Source organism: Girardinichthys multiradiatus, chromosome 12 (assembly GCF_021462225.1).
Source record: "Girardinichthys multiradiatus isolate DD_20200921_A chromosome 12, DD_fGirMul_XY1, whole genome shotgun sequence".
In the NCBI taxonomy this organism is placed as follows: Eukaryota; Metazoa; Chordata; class Actinopteri; order Cyprinodontiformes; family Goodeidae; genus Girardinichthys; species Girardinichthys multiradiatus.
In genome coordinates, this window is record NC_061805.1 from 17440257 (window position 1) to 17459726 (window position 19470).

At 39.2% G+C, this 19470-nt stretch overlaps 2 protein-coding genes across 2 annotated transcripts; both read right to left on the minus strand.

The window, feature by feature from the left end:
- Nucleotides 1-2715: 2715 nt before the first annotated feature.
- LOC124878488 (tripartite motif-containing protein 16-like) lies at nt 2716-8924 on the minus strand. Its single transcript, XM_047382449.1, has one exon. It carries the CDS (start codon nt 4843-4845, stop codon nt 3187-3189), a length of 1659 nt encoding a protein of 552 aa, XP_047238405.1. The 5' UTR covers nt 4846-8924; the 3' UTR covers nt 2716-3186.
- A 242-nt stretch (nt 8925-9166) lies between these two features.
- LOC124878427 (sia-alpha-2,3-Gal-beta-1,4-GlcNAc-R:alpha 2,8-sialyltransferase-like) lies at nt 9167-18967 on the minus strand. Its single transcript, XM_047382372.1, has 4 exons — nt 18459-18967; nt 14652-14774; nt 13510-14067; nt 9167-11353 (listed from the first exon to the last, which is right to left on the minus strand). Exons 1-4 carry the CDS (start codon nt 18863-18865, stop codon nt 11071-11073), a joined length of 1371 nt encoding a protein of 456 aa, XP_047238328.1. The 5' UTR covers nt 18866-18967; the 3' UTR covers nt 9167-11070.
- Between the last annotated feature and the right edge of the window lie 503 nt (nt 18968-19470).

Below are 19470 nucleotides of genomic sequence, written 5' to 3' on the forward strand. Positions count from 1 at the left end.
CAACAAATTTATAAAGCTCTATAATTTTATCGATTTCTGGGAATTTGTAAACAAAATTATAAAAAGCATTAATATTGTTTTTTTGTTTTTTATTATTATTCATCACATAACTCTAACACATAATAAATCTGTTGGTAACTGTTCGTTTACAACAGGTCAGTCTGGGAAATAAGAGATTCATATTTCAGTGAGATTACCCGTGTTGAAAAGGTTTAAAGCCAATGAAGTGAGCAAGAAAAGTGGAATAACCTCTAAAATGAACAACATTTGCCTATTCTTAAGAAAGTGGAGGAATGGATCAAGACGTCGTCCTTTATCCGAACATTTATACTACCATGATTGTTCCTTTAAATTTAATTGACTAACATTAAATCTGGCAGCTATTTTCTACTTAAAAATGACCTGATTTCACAAGGATGGTTGTCAGAACTGGTCTATGATTAAATAATAAAATACAATAATCCTATATTAGGTGTCATTAATCAGACACATCTATTCGACACACTGGCTGATAAAATATGCAGACACGTAACACGTAATCAAAACACAACCTAAAATATACTATTTATTTAAAAATGCACGATTTTTCTATATTATAGACAAGCCTCTAGCTTTATTATGGTTCGTGATACAAAGTTCAAGTCTGCTAAAACATAAACTGCTGCAGATTAAAGACATTCAAATTGATAGGAAGATGATCATTGCTGTCTGGTCAGTTTATGATCTAAATTTCCATTTTTTTACACAGACCTATTTAGTATTGTTTGTTATCCACACACAGTCTTCCTTTATTTAAATACAAACATATTTTTACAGAAAGAAGTTTATAGCCTTTATAGCCAAACCAGCAGAAATTATGAACAAAGTAATATAGGGAAATTTAAAATATCACCTCTATATTAGATTTGATACACAATACTTCTCTTAGTTTTACCACGAAAACGTGCATAACATCAATAAAAGAGATGAAATACAGCATAGTGTTCTTGTGACTAAGACATGGTTTCACTTATTTGTCAAAACTAATCATCAGAAGTTTGTCTGAGACAGGAACAGTAGATATGAAATCTAAATCATAGCAAATACATGTTGAATCTAGTGTTACTAACTGCAGTTATTAATTATTTTTCTTTTGACCATCAGCTGCACAGTTGGTAACCTTGCATCAAGGAGCTTGTTTGTAGGGTCATGAGATGACCATGTGGTCAAACATCTACTAGGTTTTCTACCCACAGCAGGTTGGACTGTTTACCCACAATCCACCAACAAAATTATTCTTGATTATTTCTACTTTATCTGGGGAGGAAGTTTTATTTCTCTTATCAAAGCGGCTAGTCTTTGCATTTTTTCTAAATCAGCAAGACTTCCCTGACTTGCAGGAACTCCTTGGTTTCTCACTAAATCATTAGATTTTAGGCAACGAGGTAAGTCAGGAACTCCTTAGTTTGTTGCTTGAGCATTGAGTCCAGAGCTGCTTGCTAAAGAGGAAAATCTTTGCTCTCTTGCTGATCTGGCCATTGAGAAAACACCTTGTCTTTGGTTCTGACAGAAAAACATCCGCTTCTCTGACTCAGTGGGATGCTTGTCCATTTCTCCCTCAGGATGTCCTGACGTTTATCTCTGAGTTCTGACACAGCTGCTGTCACATCTTCAAAGTGTCTCAGGGGACGAACTGGTTGAACTGTGTTCCTGAGAGTGATGCCTGTTTGGTATAGAGAATATGATTTATGACTTCTGAGAGCCACAGACGCTTTCTAATCTGAAACTATCAAAACAACATTGTTGTAAGAAGAAAACTTATTTTTAAAAACATTAGATAATAAACTTTATATCTACTGTATGTGTTTCTTTGAGCTCCCTGTGGATCATTATCATCGACCATTAGGATCTGGTCATTTTGTTTTCTGCAGACAAACTAAACTAACTCATTAACTGCTGAGATCAGTTAATTTTCAACAACACAGTCTGCTAACTGTCTTGTATTTTCACCTGTTCTTGATTTTAAACTGGTTTAATCAGCTTGTAGCATTATAAACCTTAAAAAGAAGTTAACCTGAGTTATTTAAAACCACACTTCATGCATTAGGTGTGCCCACAGGGAACCATCACCGGATCCTTCAGTAGATCCAGACAGACGGAACAAGAGAAAATCTTTCTGCACCATTTCTCTTCTCAGTTTGTTGTTTCTTTCTAAACGAAACCTGAGCTCTGATCTACTAAGTCACCATTCTGTGCAGTGAAGGAGGCGTGTCTGGAGCTGTGCTAGCACTTGTTAGTCTCTGCTGTTTGAGAGGTGGGTTGGCATTTAAAGAAAACATAATTAACTTCAGATGGACTCCTGTTTTATACATTTGTCGAACTGTAACAGTAATCGTCCAGTTTAATGCTTTTATTTACACTAATTTTACTGAAATCTACACTTTTATACTCTAAACATTTTATGTTTAGAATATAGTGGAAATGCTTAATATTTGTTTTCCCAGCCTGATACAGAACCAAGTGTGTTGCAAAGGGCCAGACTGTTCCCACTGTATTCAGGATTTCAGAACCACTTCACATCAACATCATCTCTTTAATGTCATGCAGTTTGAAGTGGGTCTCTGCTCTTGCTCTGCACATCTGGGCGTATTGATTGAACCTCAGTAGCTAGGAGTGAATTTAAACTTTATAAATAACACTGTGACTAAAGTAAAATCCGGAAATAAAGACAACTTGTGTTTTTGAAAACAGATTTAATGAGTATGAAACAAGCCATTTTCTCACAATGCAATCTGTTCAGTGTTGTCACTTTCAGACTTTCCATTTCACATAACGATAAACACAAATGGATTTTCTAAGCCACAGTTCCAGCTTTGCAGAATTAAAAGAACTTAAAAGGGTTATTCACAGTTCTTTAAAACCACAGTGAATCCTTTTGTTTTATATAAACACTAAAGTGTCCAAAATAAACTGAGACGTGCTGAAGTAAAGGTCCGTCTCTGTCAACATCCCCCCAGTGGGAAAAAAACTCCCAAAATAAAACACAATCAGTATAAATGTACAAAGTTTAAAAGGGAAGCCAAACAGAAACTAGACAAAGTTCCAACTAAACACCACAAAATAATAGAGAAATTACTTGTAGTGCAATTACATTCGGCCAAGAATGACATTTGAACTTGATTTATGAACAGAGAAGCAACAATGAACTTATTTCAGTTCACAGATCTCAGCAGAGTCTCCCATCCGAAACCAGAGCTGAACTCCAGCGTAGAGCGGCTGAGTGAAGCTGGTCTGGACCTTGTGGAGCAGGGTCATGGTCTCACAGACGCTGTAGAAAGACAAGGTACCTGCGCCGTGATCCAGGTACACTCCAACTCTGGGGAAATCTGAACCAGCGATGGCAGTCTTAATTTTGTTGTGGAAAAATTGATTTTTGTCCTTTTGGCAAAACAAAGCCCAGGACTCGTCGTTCCAGCCAAATAAAGTCTTTGTTTTATGGACATCCTTGTAGGCGACTGCTACATATCCTCCCAGTCCACCCCACTCCACCTCCCAGTAACAGCGCCCAGTCAGACTCTGCTTACTCAGGACCTGAAAGAATGCAGAGAACCTCTTTGGGTGATTGCCCTGGACCTGATCTTTCCGCATCAAGGTCGCCTTTCTGTTCCCCTCAGATAATAACAGCTGTTTGTGAGCCGTTTCTGGGTCCAAGGTGATTTCTAGTAAATATTTCAAGAAGTCATTTCTTGTCTTAGGTTCTGGTTCTGAGAGTAAAGCATCCACTTCAGTGATCGTCAGTGATGCGTTTGTCCAATTGTCTCTCAAAACGTCCTGAAGTTTATCTCTGAGATCTGAAACAGCTGCTGACACATCTACATAACACGCCCACACATTGATGCTGGGCGAGTCTTTACACTCACTAACAGCGGACAGTGAGGGAAAGTTCTGCAGAAACTGGTTGTGATCCTCTGTGTGTGAGAGTTGCTCCAGCTCAGCGTCTTTCCTCTTCAGCTCAAAGATCTCCTGCTCAAGCTTCTCCTGAAGATCTTTTACCCGGCGGACCTCAGATTCCTGCTGGGATGTGATCTGCTGCCTAACCTCAGAGCTTCTTTGTTTGATGAGACGGATCACCTCAGAGAAGATATTCTCGTTGTCCTCCAAGGCTTTATTAGCACAGCCCTTAATGTCCTCCACCTCCTGCTGAAGCAGCCTCATGTCTTTCTCACCTTCTTGGATCCTCAGCTGGATTTCTTCTCTCCTCACCTCCAGCTCCTTCTGCTTCTCCATCCTCTCAGCTGAAGCAGAGACAATGCTGTGGCCATTATGTTCCTCCACCATGCAGAGGTAGCAAATGCACTGCTTATCAGTGCGACAGAACATCTTCATCACCTCATCGTGAAGCGAGCAGATGTTCTCACTGAGCTGCTTGGAGGGCTCCACCAGCTGATGTTTCTTTAACTGAGCCACATCGTAATGAGGCTGGAGGTGTTTCCCACAGTAAGAAACCAAACACATCAAACAGGACTTTGTGGCTTTTAGTTTCCTGCCAGTGCAGATATCACAGGCCACATCTTCAGGTCCAGCACAGTGCTGATCAGGAGGAGCAGCTCCGAGTCCAGTCATCTTCAGCTGCTCAGTTAAAGCTGCAAGCATGGTGCTTTTCACCAGGACAGGCCTTGGTGTGAAGGTCTGTCTGCACTGAGGACAGCTGTGGGCGTCTTTCTGGTTCTCTTCATTCCAGTGGTCCTCAATACACTTTATGCAGTAACTGTGTCCGCAGGGAATCGTCACCGGATCCTTCAGCAAATCCAGGCATACTGAACAGGAGAAACTCTCTCGGTCCACCTGAACTCCGTTCTGCGCCATTTCTCCTCTCGGTTATAGCTTCGCGTCCTGACAGCTGGTACCAGTCTGAGCTCCGACGAGTGTCTTTAGAAACAACTAAAGCAAAGCTACACTGTAAAAAAATGCTGAAACGACCCCACTCGACGGTTACTTTGCTGTCAACTACCACTTTCCGCTTCGTGGTTCAAATAAAAAGGAAGTCCCGATCGCTTCTGACGCTTCTTCCGGTCACTGAACGTCAGTCGAGCTGTCTCGCACGTAAACAATGTCGCCATCTTGGGAGGGTAAACGTATTAGAGAAACAAGACGAAATGCAGTAGTTTTAATAACTTTTCACATTAGTTGTTATATTTTTTGTAAAGTTAATGTACGTGCTAGAAGGAACAGGGCGCTTACATCAATTACTGAATGTGGGGTTGGGGATGTGGGGTCACTGACACAGTCAGAGGAAAAAAGTTACATGAGGTTATAAAGGTTTTCAGCTTTGCAAGTAAATTAAAAAACACATTTGAGACTTAAACACTGAAGTATTTCTGTAGTTGTTTCATAAAAAAATGCTCAAATACAAGCCAAAATAAATTGACATCTTGTTTAAGTTCTTTACAACATGGTTTGTTTTACAGGTACAAAATGGAAAAACAAATGGACTAAATGATAATAGTGAGGGTAATGAGGGTACTAATCGATAAAAAGGCAACTTGACCCAGAGCCTTTCACGTTTATGGTTACAACAATGCCATCAGACAATTCAATCCACTTTGTTGGGTAAAGGGTTACGGAACTGGCGATTTGTGCACTTATGAAGGTAGCATTTGAAAAAGAGTTAAGAGATGCAAAACACGTCTGATTTAAAAACCTTGATAAACAAGTTCTCAAAAATGAATTTACTATGTAATGGTCTGAAAACGGTCACCATGCTCTAAAATCTGCAGTGAATAATTTTATTTTTGGTTTAAAAGCCAGCTTAAATGCCCCCCACCCCCATTCACTTTTACCGTTTGTTTGAATGTGGGGCACAATATTTGCAGAATTTCGTCTCCTCTTTTACCAGTTGGCCGCAACATTATAAGCACCTCTCTAATATGTTGTTTTTGTTTTATTTTTGTCTAATTACAGTTAGCCTTTCAATGTGTTATTGTCAGATGTTACAGAGAAAGAAGTACAGTTCTACTCATAAGTTTACATATGCTGATAATAAACAGGACTGTTCTTTTTTCCAAGGCTGAAAGTGGTTTTTTACAGATTTAACGATGTCTGCCTTTGTAATAGTTGGAAAGACAAATTATAGTTTCCTGCATAAAAACCCCAGCATGCAAATACAAGGGAAAAATGTAGTTTTGCCATTAAAGGCATTTTTGACAGGATAAATTGAATGTTTTGTTCATATACATTTTCATAATATTTTAAGTCTAGAAAACCTAATTGTTTTTTGACAATGCTGAGCTGATTTCAGAGGAAAATGTTTTTCATTGACACACTGAAATGGTAATGGAAAGAATTTCGCAGGCACATAATGGCTATTTATCATGGAGTATAATTAAAACATTAATGACAGTTTAAGGACAATTTTTTTTTCAAACAAACCAGATACTACAGCCCATTACATTGTTTATGACATGTTCAGATGCAGCCACGTTTTCTTATGCATGATGAACCGAAGATGCGTGCAGAGAGAACACATGAAGTACATGTACATGGCACTTAAAGAGGAGTTGGGACAGACTATGTTTAGTGATGCATTTTAAAATAAAAAATACATTGTACGTTACATGTCAGTGTCAGTTCATTTAATGCACAAAAAGCAATATACTGTTATTCTGGCTTTAACATTTACTGGCATTACATCCCTTACAGACTTTATTATCATGGCTACATTTTACACACATTCTACATAATGGTTTTTCACATGAATTTGTGCTGGAGGAAATGTCCAACATTCATCTCAAAACCAGTGGATATTTCAAATAAATCCATCCAAATAAAGGACATTCAAGCAGCCGTAAGTTTAACCACATCATTGTTTAGCAGGAGCAGAAGAAATAAAATATTTAACATCAAACTCAAAGAAAAAACTAACTAAAAATATTGTCTAGTGCTTGGTTTTATACAGCATTCAAAACCCCAAATTAGTGTCCATTTATTTTTTAATAAACAGCAGGAATTATTCCTTTACATCTATGACATCAATTAAGTGTTAATATGACAAACTTTCAAATGTGTTTTTTTAATGTACAGTGAGTGGTATGAAGAAGTATTTCCCGCATGGCAATGCTTTTTCTGTTTTTGCTATTTTGATCACACACATGCTTCAGGTTATCAAACAAATTTTATTATTAGCTCAGAGGATACAAAAAGTAGTTTGTAAATTACATCTTTATATATAAAACCGAAAAAGCTACCCTGAAAAAAAAAAATTGTAAACGCATCCTAAGTCTAAAAACTGGTTGTGCCACACTTGGCAGTAACAACTTCTGTCAAGCAGGATGAGCAGGGATAACAGTCTTTACATGAGTGACTGGGATTTTTACCCTCTTCATTTAGCAAGATTTGTTTTTAATTCAGCAATGTTTTAAGGACTTTTCAACATAAATGGCCAGTTTAAGGTCATACCCCTGAATTTCAGTCAGATTTAAGACTGGACCTTCACTAGGCTACTCCAAATCCTTCTTTTTTAGATCTTAAAGTGATGAAGTGATGGTCAGACTCAGGATTTTCTGGTGAGTAGAGTTCATGGTTCCATCAATTATGGGAAGTTATAGATGCTTTTAGGTGCTTTAGGTGAAGTGGTATATAATCCCTTGACCATCACACTACCACCACCGTGGTTGAATGTGGACCTGAGACTCTTTCTGAAATGCGGTGTTTCATACCCTACAACCTGACAGATGCCCCCAGTCCAAACTGAGCGACGTGAATAAATTAGTTTCCCATCTGTTCTTAGTCGCTTTTGATCAGGGCATGATGTGTTGCTGTTTGAGATCTTTTAGCTTGCTTCATGTTGTCAGACACATTCATTTGAATGATTTCTTAATTCTATAGGTTTAGTAGTAATCAGACCCGGGTTTGGATATTGAAATTGAACTTAACTTTCCAAATGTGGTTTTATATAGTTAATTTGGTATTTAAGGGACAGACAATTACATTTTCTCACTGGGCCAGGTTTTGTGTATAGCTATTTTTTGTTCATTTAATGAAACCATAATTTTGTCTCTACCTGCGTTATCTTTGTCAGATATAAATTGGTTTAATGATCTGAAACATTTAAGTGTGATAAAAAAAGCTAAGTCAGAAAACAAATATGTTGGTGGCCAAATAATTATCCACAGCAACATTTTTGACTTCAAGGAGAGACAGTAACGATGGTCTGTTGAAATGTTTTTGTCAATATGGTCTGAATGAGTGCATTGTCCTATGTATAAAACAGCAACTACAAAACAGTTTTATACACAGCCAAACCACCCCCCTAAAACCACAGGCTTATGTCATGTGAAAATCATGTGGCAAATGTTTAGTGTTCTTTCAATATTTGTACTGTTTCATGTTGGGTTTGATGGGCTATTTCCCCAAAGAATAAAATCTTAAAAAATATGTTGTAATTTATGCAGAGATATTGGTCCGCTTTGCTTTATAGCATTAAGGTTGCTCTAGCTATCTAAGTCTCATAGAAAGATTCTGATTATGGATTACACAATTAGGAATAGAAAGTTCAAAACTCACAATTTACCCTCAAACAATTTCCAAAAATAAAACTAGCTTAAATATCTGATAGCTTCCCATGCAATGTTAGTAAATAGAATCTTCATGCTTTCAGTCAAAATGCAGCAAGCCACATAAAATTCATTCAGTTCACATTGGAAATGTCCCAGAAAGGCTACTGTAGGGAAACAGCATTTTCTAGTTCACAAAAATCTCTTGTATCTCTACTATATTAAATGTGAACTATGTTAAACATCAAGACTGTTAAATTCACACAGTTTTGTACTCGTACTCGTACTCGTCGTCTTCCGCTTATCCGGGACCGGGTCGCAAGGGCAGCAGACTCAGTAGAGACGCCCAGACGTCCCTCTCCCCAGACACCTCCTCCAGCTCCTCCGGATGGAGCCCAAGGCGTTCCTAGGCCCGCCGAGAGACATAGTCCCTCCAGCGTGTCCTGGGCCGTCCCCTGGGCCTCCTCCCGGTGGGACGTGCCTGGAACACCTCCCGAGGAAGGCGTCCAAGAGGCATCCGGTATAGATGCCCGAGCCACCTCAACTGGCTCCTCTCGATGTGGAGGAGCAGCGGCTCTACTCCGAGCCCCTCCCGGATGGCCGAGCTCCTCACCCTATCTCTAAGGGAGTGCCCGGCCACCCTACGGAGGAAGCTCATTTCCGCCGCTTGTATCCGGGATCTCGTTCTTTCGGTCATGACCCAAAGTTCATGGCCATAGGTGAGGGTAGGAACGTAGGCCGACCGGTAAATTGAGAGCAGTTTTGTCCAAAATATATTTCCCCCATTGTTGGTCATGCTACTGCTATCTAGGTCACATTGTTGTCCTTTGTTTTTGTAGCAGTGGTTTAAAATTTGAAATGCAGTGAAGATTTAGAATCAAGACATTTTCCAGCTGCTTTTCATGTTCACACTTTCATAAATTATGCTTGTAACTGCTTGTATGCTTGTACTTGCCATTGCTGCTGCTAGCTAATAGCTAAAAGGAGAATTATCAGACAAAGCTAATGTTGGCTTAGCTTGCAAATGTTCAAAGTTGAAGGGGTAAAAAATAGGCTATATTATGTAATGGCTGATGTAAATGTTTAGAGATTTATCTTGAGAGAATTATATGATATTTTGCAAAACTGAAATTTTCAAAGAAACATAACCAAGCTGGAACTGTACACTGATCATAGCATACTGTAATTATTAGCCAATTCTATTACAGTAAAACACTGCCTGGTCAAACTTCTGTATTTAGGATTTATAGCTTTTTAGCAGATCTTGATTAGCTAATGTGTCTTATTTTTGGTTCAAGAAAATAAATAAAAAGGGTTTCATGAAAACGTTAAACCCTGAAATATCATTTTAGCTTAGCATTGCCTAAAAATAAGGGAAAAAACAAAGCATGGCTCTTTAGCTAACCATCTCTTGAATAGACCAAGTTGAATATTATTTGGATTCAGTGATTAGTAATCAACATGCTAAAAGCCATTTTAACTAACGTTTCGCAGAGAAACATTACTTTGGATGTTCACAACTGTTGTTTCAGGGTAAAAAAAATAAATACTTTGTAAACACAGCTACTGTCACATTTTTGAGAAGCCAGTGTTCGTTATATATTGTCATAGCAATGTATTGAAAATAAATTTGAGTAGCATAGGATTCTGTGAAATACAGAATTTCCCAGTGATAACTGTACAACTCAACCCAAACCTATGTAATTTATGTCTATTTGTTAATCTGTATATTTAATTTTAGAAAATGAATACTCTGTGACTTTAAATGGTACCCCTGTTTTGGCTTTATGGAATTGCTAGAATATCTTTATTCCAAGTATAAAATGTAGGCTGACACCTCTATCTGCAATAAATGGCAACAGATATTTTCTGTTTATGAATTTATGGCTTATTGTTGGAATGTTAGTTATCAATAAAAAAAACAAGTGAAGAACTGCAACAAAATTTAAGGTTGATAGTCACACTGGCTAAAGAAATTAAAAGACAAACATGTAGATATTTATAGAGACAATCTTGTAAACAATACCATCTTAAAGAGCAGTGCAGATTGTCAAATCATGGGGAAAAAATCCTGAAATGAAGAACTGTACCACTCTTGAGGCATAAAATCTGATTAGAAAAAACACTGATCTAACTCCATCCCTGAGATTAGGCAGTGATTTCAGTGTAATTAATCAGCACACTGTTGTAAAGGTGGTTCATTTGCATTAATCAGAACTGGAAGATTTCACTTGACGGCTGAAAGGGATGTTTGTTCTTGCCAAATGGTTGAGCTATAGTCAGCAGTCATGCAAATGACAAATATTAAAGCTTGACAGTTCTACTTAACACAGCAATTTATTGAAGATTTGTGTGATTTACACACCCAGAAAGACAGAAATTGTCAAGTTAAATTAAATAGTGGTGTGGGTCTCTGCAGTTTCAAAAGCAACTGCCATCTATCATGCTTATGTGTCACACAACAAATGCTATAAATGGGCTGATGTTTGTGGCTCGTGGTTTCCGGAGTGATGTGTGAAACAATCTGGCACTCATACACCTATGTGCAGTGTGTTAGACTGAGTTTGGTCACGCCTTCCCTGTGCAGCTTATAGAGCAGTTTAAATTCGCTGGGCAGCTGATGCGTCTCCTGCCACTTTGTAGTGAACTTGGTCCCTTTCTTGTCATAGTAATGGTAAGGCAACTCCTTGCCTGTGTTGGGGTCCCATCCAAAGGGCCAGAAGCCATAGAGGTGGATTTCGTCACACATGGCAGATGCCAGCGTGTACATGAGGATCCCCGTGCTCAGACGTTTTGGAGAGAGGTTCTTAGTTTTCCAGTATCTGGGAGAGAAATGAGAAGGTAAATAACGAATTACTCCAACATGTCTGATTCCTCTTAATTGTAAATGACTAATTGTAAATGGCCTTTTTAATTGACCAAGCCAGATGCTTTTTTCTCTCATTCACAGCATATTTATTATAATTCGTGCATAGACAGGAGTACTAACACATGTAAATGCAGTTCATACAAGAAGGTGACCAGGAGGTCAGAGAGATGCAATGTATGAAGCAGTGTACTAAAATACTGGCTACAGAAAGAAAATGTCCTTTCATTCCGCTGTGTAGTCATTGTTTTATTTACAAAAATATAATGTTGTCTTTCTCCTCTGCATTTAATATCTTATTCCTAAAGAACATGGGCAAATAATGCACAAAACCTGCTGTTGAGTAGTAATCTCTGTGTTTTGTTAAAAGCTTATGTTCATTGTTCTCTATGTGGCTAAAGGGCTTTATGATCAACATATTAACTATTCTTTTCGTGAGATCAAATAATAAGAGCATACATTACACAATGAATTACAACAACTTCGCATAGGTATCTATACCCGTTAAACTTCTCACATTTGGTCACATTATAATCTCAAACTCATATTTTATTCAGATTATGTGTGTTAGACCCAAACAAAGCAGCTGCAGATTAAAGTGGAAGACAAAGGATACATGGTTTAACATTGTTTTACAAGTAAAAATCAGAACTAATCAGCCTTCTGAGACAATACTTAAAAGAACCACTTTTTACTGCAATCACAACTGCAAGTCTCTTGGGGTACACAGTAGCTTTACCAGTTTTGTACTTCCGGGAATGATATTTCTGCCGATTCTGCTTTGCAAAATAGCTTAAGCTCAGTCAGGATGGATGGAGAACATCTGTGAATATCACTTTTCAAGTGTCGCCACAGTAAATCAATTGAATTTAGGTCTGGACTCACATGTCTTTGACCTGTTAGAACTTAGCCTCCAGGCTTTTGGAGCCTCTACAAAATTTTCTGCCTTCTGTGTATTTAACTTCAACTTCACATCAACTAAGATGAGCTTTCCTGTTCTTGCCGAAGAAAAGCATTCCCAAAGCCTTAAACTGCCACTACCATGCTTAACTGTGAGGATGATGTTTTCAAGGTGATGTACAGTGTTAGTTTTCCACTACACATAGTTTGTCAAGATTGCAAAACGTTCAGTTATGGTTTTATCTTAGCACTGCACCTTCTTGGACATGTTTGCTGTGTTCCTTTTATGGCTTGTGGTAAACTTTAAACACAACGTCTTATGTTTTTGTTTTTTTTACCAATGGCTTGCTTATTGTTACTCTTCATAACGGCCTGAATTGTATAGCGCACAAGTAACAGTTATCGTGTCAACAGATTCTCCCACATGAGCTGTGGATCTTTGCCCCTCCAGAGTTACCATGGGCTTCTTGGCTAATTCAATGAGTAATGCTCTCCTAGTCCTACCTGCCATTTCTTGCTAGGTCTGAAGTTGGGCCGATACATTCCATTTTGAGATGACTGAACAGACCTGAGTGAGATGTTAAAAGCCTAGGATACTGTTTTATAACTTCAGCCTGCTTTAAACATTTCCACAACTTTCTTTCTGACCTGTCTGCTGTGTTTCTTGGCCTTCATGATGCCATTTGTTCACTAATGTTCTCTGACAAACCTCTGAAGGCTTCACAGAGCAGCAGCATTTATACCAAGAATAAACAACACAGGTGGACTATCCTTAATAAGTAGGCAACTTCTAAGGCAATTGGTTGCACTAGATTTTATCCGGATTAAAGGCAGCTGGACAAATGGACATCACACTTTTCACAGTTTATTTGTTAGAAAGATGAAAACTATGTATTATTTTCCTTCTGCTTCACAATTATTTGCCACTTTTTGTGGGTCACATAAAAGTTCAATATAATACGTTGATGTTTGTGGTTGTAATTTGAAAAAAATTTGGACATTTTCATGTGGCCTGGATTGTTAAAAAGCACACATTACAGGAGTGGCATTTTGTTAGCTCTGTTTTGATTCATTATTGTGGGTTTGTGAAATATTTTAATTATTTAACAGCATGTAAAATATACATGGAAATAGACTGGATTAAGAGAGGAAATTCAATTTAAATAATGAAGAATGTTATTTTACATAAGATGTCATATCCTGTTATCTTACTTGTTGACATCATGCATGATGTTTCCTGGCCAGGCCAGTTCAACCTTTAGCTGGCCCTTGTGCTCCACAAAGAAGTCCACCAGGGTTCGGGTTACTGTAGCAGAGGTGTGTAGAAAGAAGGCAGGGATCCAGAGGATGGCTCCCTCCAGCTTCTTCAGGTTGAGGAAGAAGTTATTCCTGTCTTGAATGGTCAGCAGGTTGTTGTAGTATCTCTCCAGGATGCTGGGGTTAAACGTAGTCAGGTTGGTCTTTTTGCCCACATCTTTGGAGTAGACCTCAGTGGGTGCGAAGTTACAGCGGAAGACGAAGTCGGCATGGTCGATCTCAGGACCACAGTGGCTCCCAGTCAGGATCCCGCTGTTTCCTACCACAGCACATGTACTGTAGTGCTTGTTGAGGATGGGGGAGGTGTCGGGGAGTAAAGACTTGAAGTTGTTACTGATGGAGAAGACGTACTTGTGGCTGGAGTAGTCAAAGTGCATCAGCTGGCCCACACGTACACTGTTCTTAATGAGGGAGAAGTTGTTGGGAATGTTGATGTAGCTGAAGATTTCTTTCCTGAAAAACAGAAAGACTTCACCATTTTAACAATTGGAGATTTCACCTCGTATTTAAACACTCAGTAATAAAGATGGGTTACTGCAGTTTCTTTTAGTATTGTCCCTGCATTCAAATTAAATGGTTACTTTTATTTTTTGGAGACTAATTTCTTGTGTGTCTCATATTAATTTGTTTCCTTCTTTATCAAGTTACTTACAGGCAGCTGCCTGTAACCACCCCCATACTTCAGAGTTGGGATGATGAGCTCAGGCTTCCAAGCTTCACCCTTTTTCTCCCAGATGTAAGGATCGTCATTATGGTCAAACACGTCAATTTTGGTTTCATCAGACCACAGTAAACCTCAGTAAAGTTCCACAGTAAAGGTCTTTGTCCCTGAGTCCATTTACAAACCTGGTCAAGACTTTTATGTTGTGTATGCAAAGTAAAATTGAAGAATTTCTAAGATTCTGGTTTTAGCAAACAGAAATAATTTTGCAAGCACTAAGTGACCTAAAACAGGAGAAGTTTAGTCTGATTTATTATCTAGTTTGACTGTGTACAACCATCAGCTTAAAAAAGCTCTACTAGAGTTAGAAGCTTACCTCTGCTGGTGAAATGCTGTCCTGTTGAACTTCCATTTGTATGGTTTTCCTTGAAGCTCCTCATTCAAGGCATTCGTCAGTGGAATGAAGGAAGGGTCCAGAAAATTCATGGCAAACTGAGACCTGAATACAACAGAAAAATAAATACTTTGTTTGCTTCTAAAGTTTCTTGTTTCAATCTCCTGTCTAATGTTATTATGGGGGCTGCACAGAGGGGCAGTTGGTTGCCCTGTTGCCTTGCTGCAAGAAGATCCTGGGTTCCAGTCCCAGCCTGGGGTCTTTCTGCATGGAGTTTGCATGTTTCCCCATGTCTGCGTCAGTTTCCTCCAGATACACTGGCTATCTCCCACAGTCCAAAAACATGATTAAGGTAATTGTTCTTTCCAAAATGCCCTTGGGTATAAGTGTATGTATGAATGGTTGTTTGTCCTGTGTGTCTCTGCGTTGCCCTGTGATGGACGTGTGTCCAGTCCAGGGTGTACCCTGTCTCTCACCCAATGACAGCTGGAGATAGACACCAGCCCTCCTGCAAAAACAAGCGGGTTTAGTTGATGGATGGATATTATAAAGAAATCAGACCAGTTGAACTGCTGTTCAAATGCAGAATATATGGAGCAATTTCTCTGCATCCAGTCACATGTAGCAACATGGATGGAAGGCAGTGCATGCCACACTTTTCAGATTCCTACTTGCCAAAAATAATTCCAAGTATAATTGTCCTTCTACTTTACACTCATGCTCTACTTTTTGTTAGTCTATCACATATTATATTAGTAAAATACATTAACATTGGTGGTTGTAACATGACAAAATAACCTGTGTGACATACTGAACCAAGCACTGGTGTCAGACAGATCTACTTGTGGTTCCACTGAGTTTCTAGAGAGAAGCAGATCTTTGAGGTGTAACATTTCTCTGTTGCTGAATCTGACTTTCTCCACTTGTGAAATCAGGTTTTGATTAGATTGTTTTATGGTATTTTGATACATTCAAGTGCAAAAGAAGGACATACCAACTGGTTCTTGGCTGAGCTATCGTTCTTGTTATGTGCAGACAAAACAAAACAATGGTTTATCCAATCTTCAGGTTTATGATTATCTCTAGCTAAGCAAATGGCTTAAAAACATCATAAGGTATAAAGTTGGTGTAAATGGATAAAAAAGCAGCCGATGTCCAAATCTTTTAAAGACCCACAGAGCAACAGAGGAGCTGTGATATGTACAGGGAACCAGAATTGAGTTTGGATCAGTCCTCTGGCTTTGTTGCAGGCAAGAATGGGTTGATGTATTTTACATACAAGTCCTTCTCAAAAAATTAGCATATTGTGATAAAGTTCATTATTTTCCATAATGTCATGATGAAAATTTAACATTCATATATTTTAGATTCATTGCACACTAACTGAAATATTTCAGGTCTTTTATTGTCTTAATACGGATGATTTTGGCATACAGCTCATGAAAACCCAAAATTCCTATCTCACAAAATTAGCATATTTTATCCGACCAATAAAAGAAAAGTGTTTTTAATACAAAAAACGTCAACCTTCAAATAATCATGTACAGTTATGCACTCAATACTTGGTCGGGAATCCTTTTGCAGAAATGACTGCTTCAATGCGGCGTGGCATGGAGGCAATTAGCCTGTGGCACTGCTGAGGTCTTATGGAGGCCCAGGATGCTTCGATAGCGGCCTTTAGCTCATCCAGAGTGTTGGGTCTTGAGTCTCTCAACGTTCTCTTCACAATATCCCACAGATTCTCTATGGGGTTCAGGTCAGGAGAGTTGGCAGGCCAATTGAGCACAGTGATACCATGGTCAGTAAACCATTTACCAGTGGTTTTGGCACTGTGAGCAGGTGCCAGGTCGTGCTGAAAAATGAAATCTTCATCTCCATAAAGCTTTTCAGCAGATGGAAGCATGAAGTGCTCCAAAATCTCCTGATAGCTAGCTGCATTGACCCTGCCCTTGATAAAACACAGTGGACCAACACCAGCAGCTGACACGGCACCCCAGACCATCACTGACTGTGGGTACTTGACACTGGACTTCTGGCATTTTGGCATTTCCTTCTCCCCAGTCTTCCTCCAGACTCTGGCACCTTGATTTCCGAATGACATGCAGAATTTGCTTTCATCCGAAAAAATTACTTTGGACCACTGAGGAACAGTCCAGTGCTGCTTCTCTGTAGCCCCGGTCAGGCGCTTCTGCCGCTGTTTCTGCTTCAAAAGTGGCTTGACCTGGGGAATGCGGCACCTGTAGCCCATTTCTTGCACACGCCTGTGCACGGTGGCTCTGGATGTTTCTACTCCAGACTCAGTCCACTGCTTCCGCAGGTCCCCCAAGGTCTGGAATCGGCCCTTCTCCACAATCTTCCTCAGGGTCGGGTCACCTCTTCTCGTTGTGCAGCGTTTTCTGCCACACTTTTTCCTTCCCACAGACTTCCCACTGAGGTGCCTTGATACAGCACTCTGGGAACAGCCTATTCGTTCAGAAATTTCTTTGTGTGTCTTACCTTCTTGCTTGAGGGTGTCAATAGTGGCCTTCTGGACAGCAGTCAGGTCGGCAGTCTTACCCATGATTGGGGTTTTGAGTGATGAACCAGGCTGGGAGTTTTAAAAGCCTCAGGAATCTTTTGCAGGTGTTTTAGAGTTAACTCATTGATTCAGATGATTAGGTTCATAGCTCGTTTAGAGACCCTTTTAATGATATGCTAATTTTGTGAGATAGGAATTTTGGGTTTTCATGAGCTGTATGCCAAAATCATCCGTATTAAGACAATAAAAGACCCGAAATATTTCAGTTAGTGTGCAATGAATCTAAAATATATGAATGTTAAATTTTCATCATGACATTATGGAAAATAATGAACTTTGTCACAATATGCTAATATTTTGAGAAGGACCTGTAAAATCAATAGGCATACACAGGCCAACAAGAAAAAACAACTAATCCTGAATGGAACAGGCTGTTAACTGAAAATAGAAGGTTTCTGTCAAAGTAAAACAATAATCAACAAAAGAAAGAATCTGTCAATGAAGGAATTTAAAAAAACACTCAAAAGCACACCAGGAATAGTTTCCCCCCAAAAAACATTGATAACATTTAGCCCCTTATGGAGACCCAAAAAGCATACAAAGATCACAAATAAAATGTTCTAAGTCGTGTTTCTAAGGAAAATGATCAAGAAAAACCAATTACTAATTCAAACTATCCAGACTTTCTTTTTGCAAAGCTTCAATCTAAAATGCTTTCCTCATCTGTAATTAACTCTTTCTGAAAACAACCTTAAAATAATAGTTTTGTTCATGGGAAACACCAGAAACGATGAGTAGGCTCTATGTAATGCAAAGCTGCTCACAAAAATGCACATTCCTTAACCGGGGCCTAAATTGGTGTCCAATTTTAACATATGTTTACATCGCAGCTGCTAAAAGTGCAGACTAATTATCCCTAAATATCCAAATAAATATAGAAGCTGATTATGACAACCTGCTCATTTTTGCAGTGAAGATACTGATCAGTATGAATGTGCAGATACCCTGAAACATCTTAAAAGCACTGTGACGTCCAGTGGGTGGAGGGTTTAAACATCAGCACTCTGGACAGCTCACCGTTTAATTGACAGGAAGTTTATTTAATTTCCATTTGGGATTAATAAAGTATTTTTGAATTGAATTGAATTGATGAGGATGCGTTGAGATGGAGGTGCCCACAAATAGGCCAAACTCCTCTGTTTACTTCCACACCAGCTATGGTCTGCATTTAATGAGCTGCCCTCAATCTGCAGCTAAAAATCCTTACTCACCGAAAGCCTGCATGAAACATAATCCGCGGGCCTCCGGGGTAATATTTGTTGGAGCTGAAGAGGCTGTCTTTTCTCAGAGACACGTAGCTGATGAGCGACAGGATGAGCACAACGACGCACAGAATAACCAAACCCAAGGCCTTGGCGATGCGGACCATCTTGGGAGCCTTGTCATTCCCAGTACGAAGCTGCAGAGTCAGCCTTATGTTGCCATGGTCGGAACTGAAGGTGGGGAACCGGAAAGCATCGACGGGTATAATCGTGTAGATGATGTACGTTCGGTGGTCAACGGCTGCATGGTGGAGATGCCCCGGTCCGCGGCTCGGTCCGCTCTCAGCCCTCCGCTGCTCGTTCCTCAGGCTGCCGGGGAAAAAATCATGAGGCTGAGCAGAGATGTGCGTCAACATCCAGTCAGCTGCATGAGAAGCCCAGTCCTCCCAGCACCGGCTGCCTCCCTACCACCAGCACCACCTCCTCCTCCACCCGCTCACACTGGTGCAGACCCTGCAGCACAAAGGAGAGCTTGTCCACTTATAGACTGAGAGGGGCAGAAATAGATAAGGGAAGCTTTTAAAACAGGACACATAATAGAGGCAAAAGAAAACATCCAAAGATGCCGTGGTGTTTTATTTATTGCTGAAATATATGGAGGTAATCCAGAAAGCATACCCTAAATGTATATGTATATAATATATATATATATAAACAAAAACCTCATTAATAATTTCAAAGTGTCTGAGATTAAATCGGACTACCTTTCCAGATTTAGGTCAGTTAGAAATATTAGACAATTTTTAATCATAATACTAAAATAATTCGATTTTTTTTTAAAACTTTCCTCAAATTCCAAAGTTTTAATTAACTAAGATTTCAATGTCTCTGAATACTTTGGGGACGCCCAGATTATGGTATCACGTCTTTATAATATTCCCATGGGTTAATTCACAACATTTGAATTAAATGAATGCACAGTTCTGAATGTTTATTTTAAGGAAACACCTCAAACCTGCCC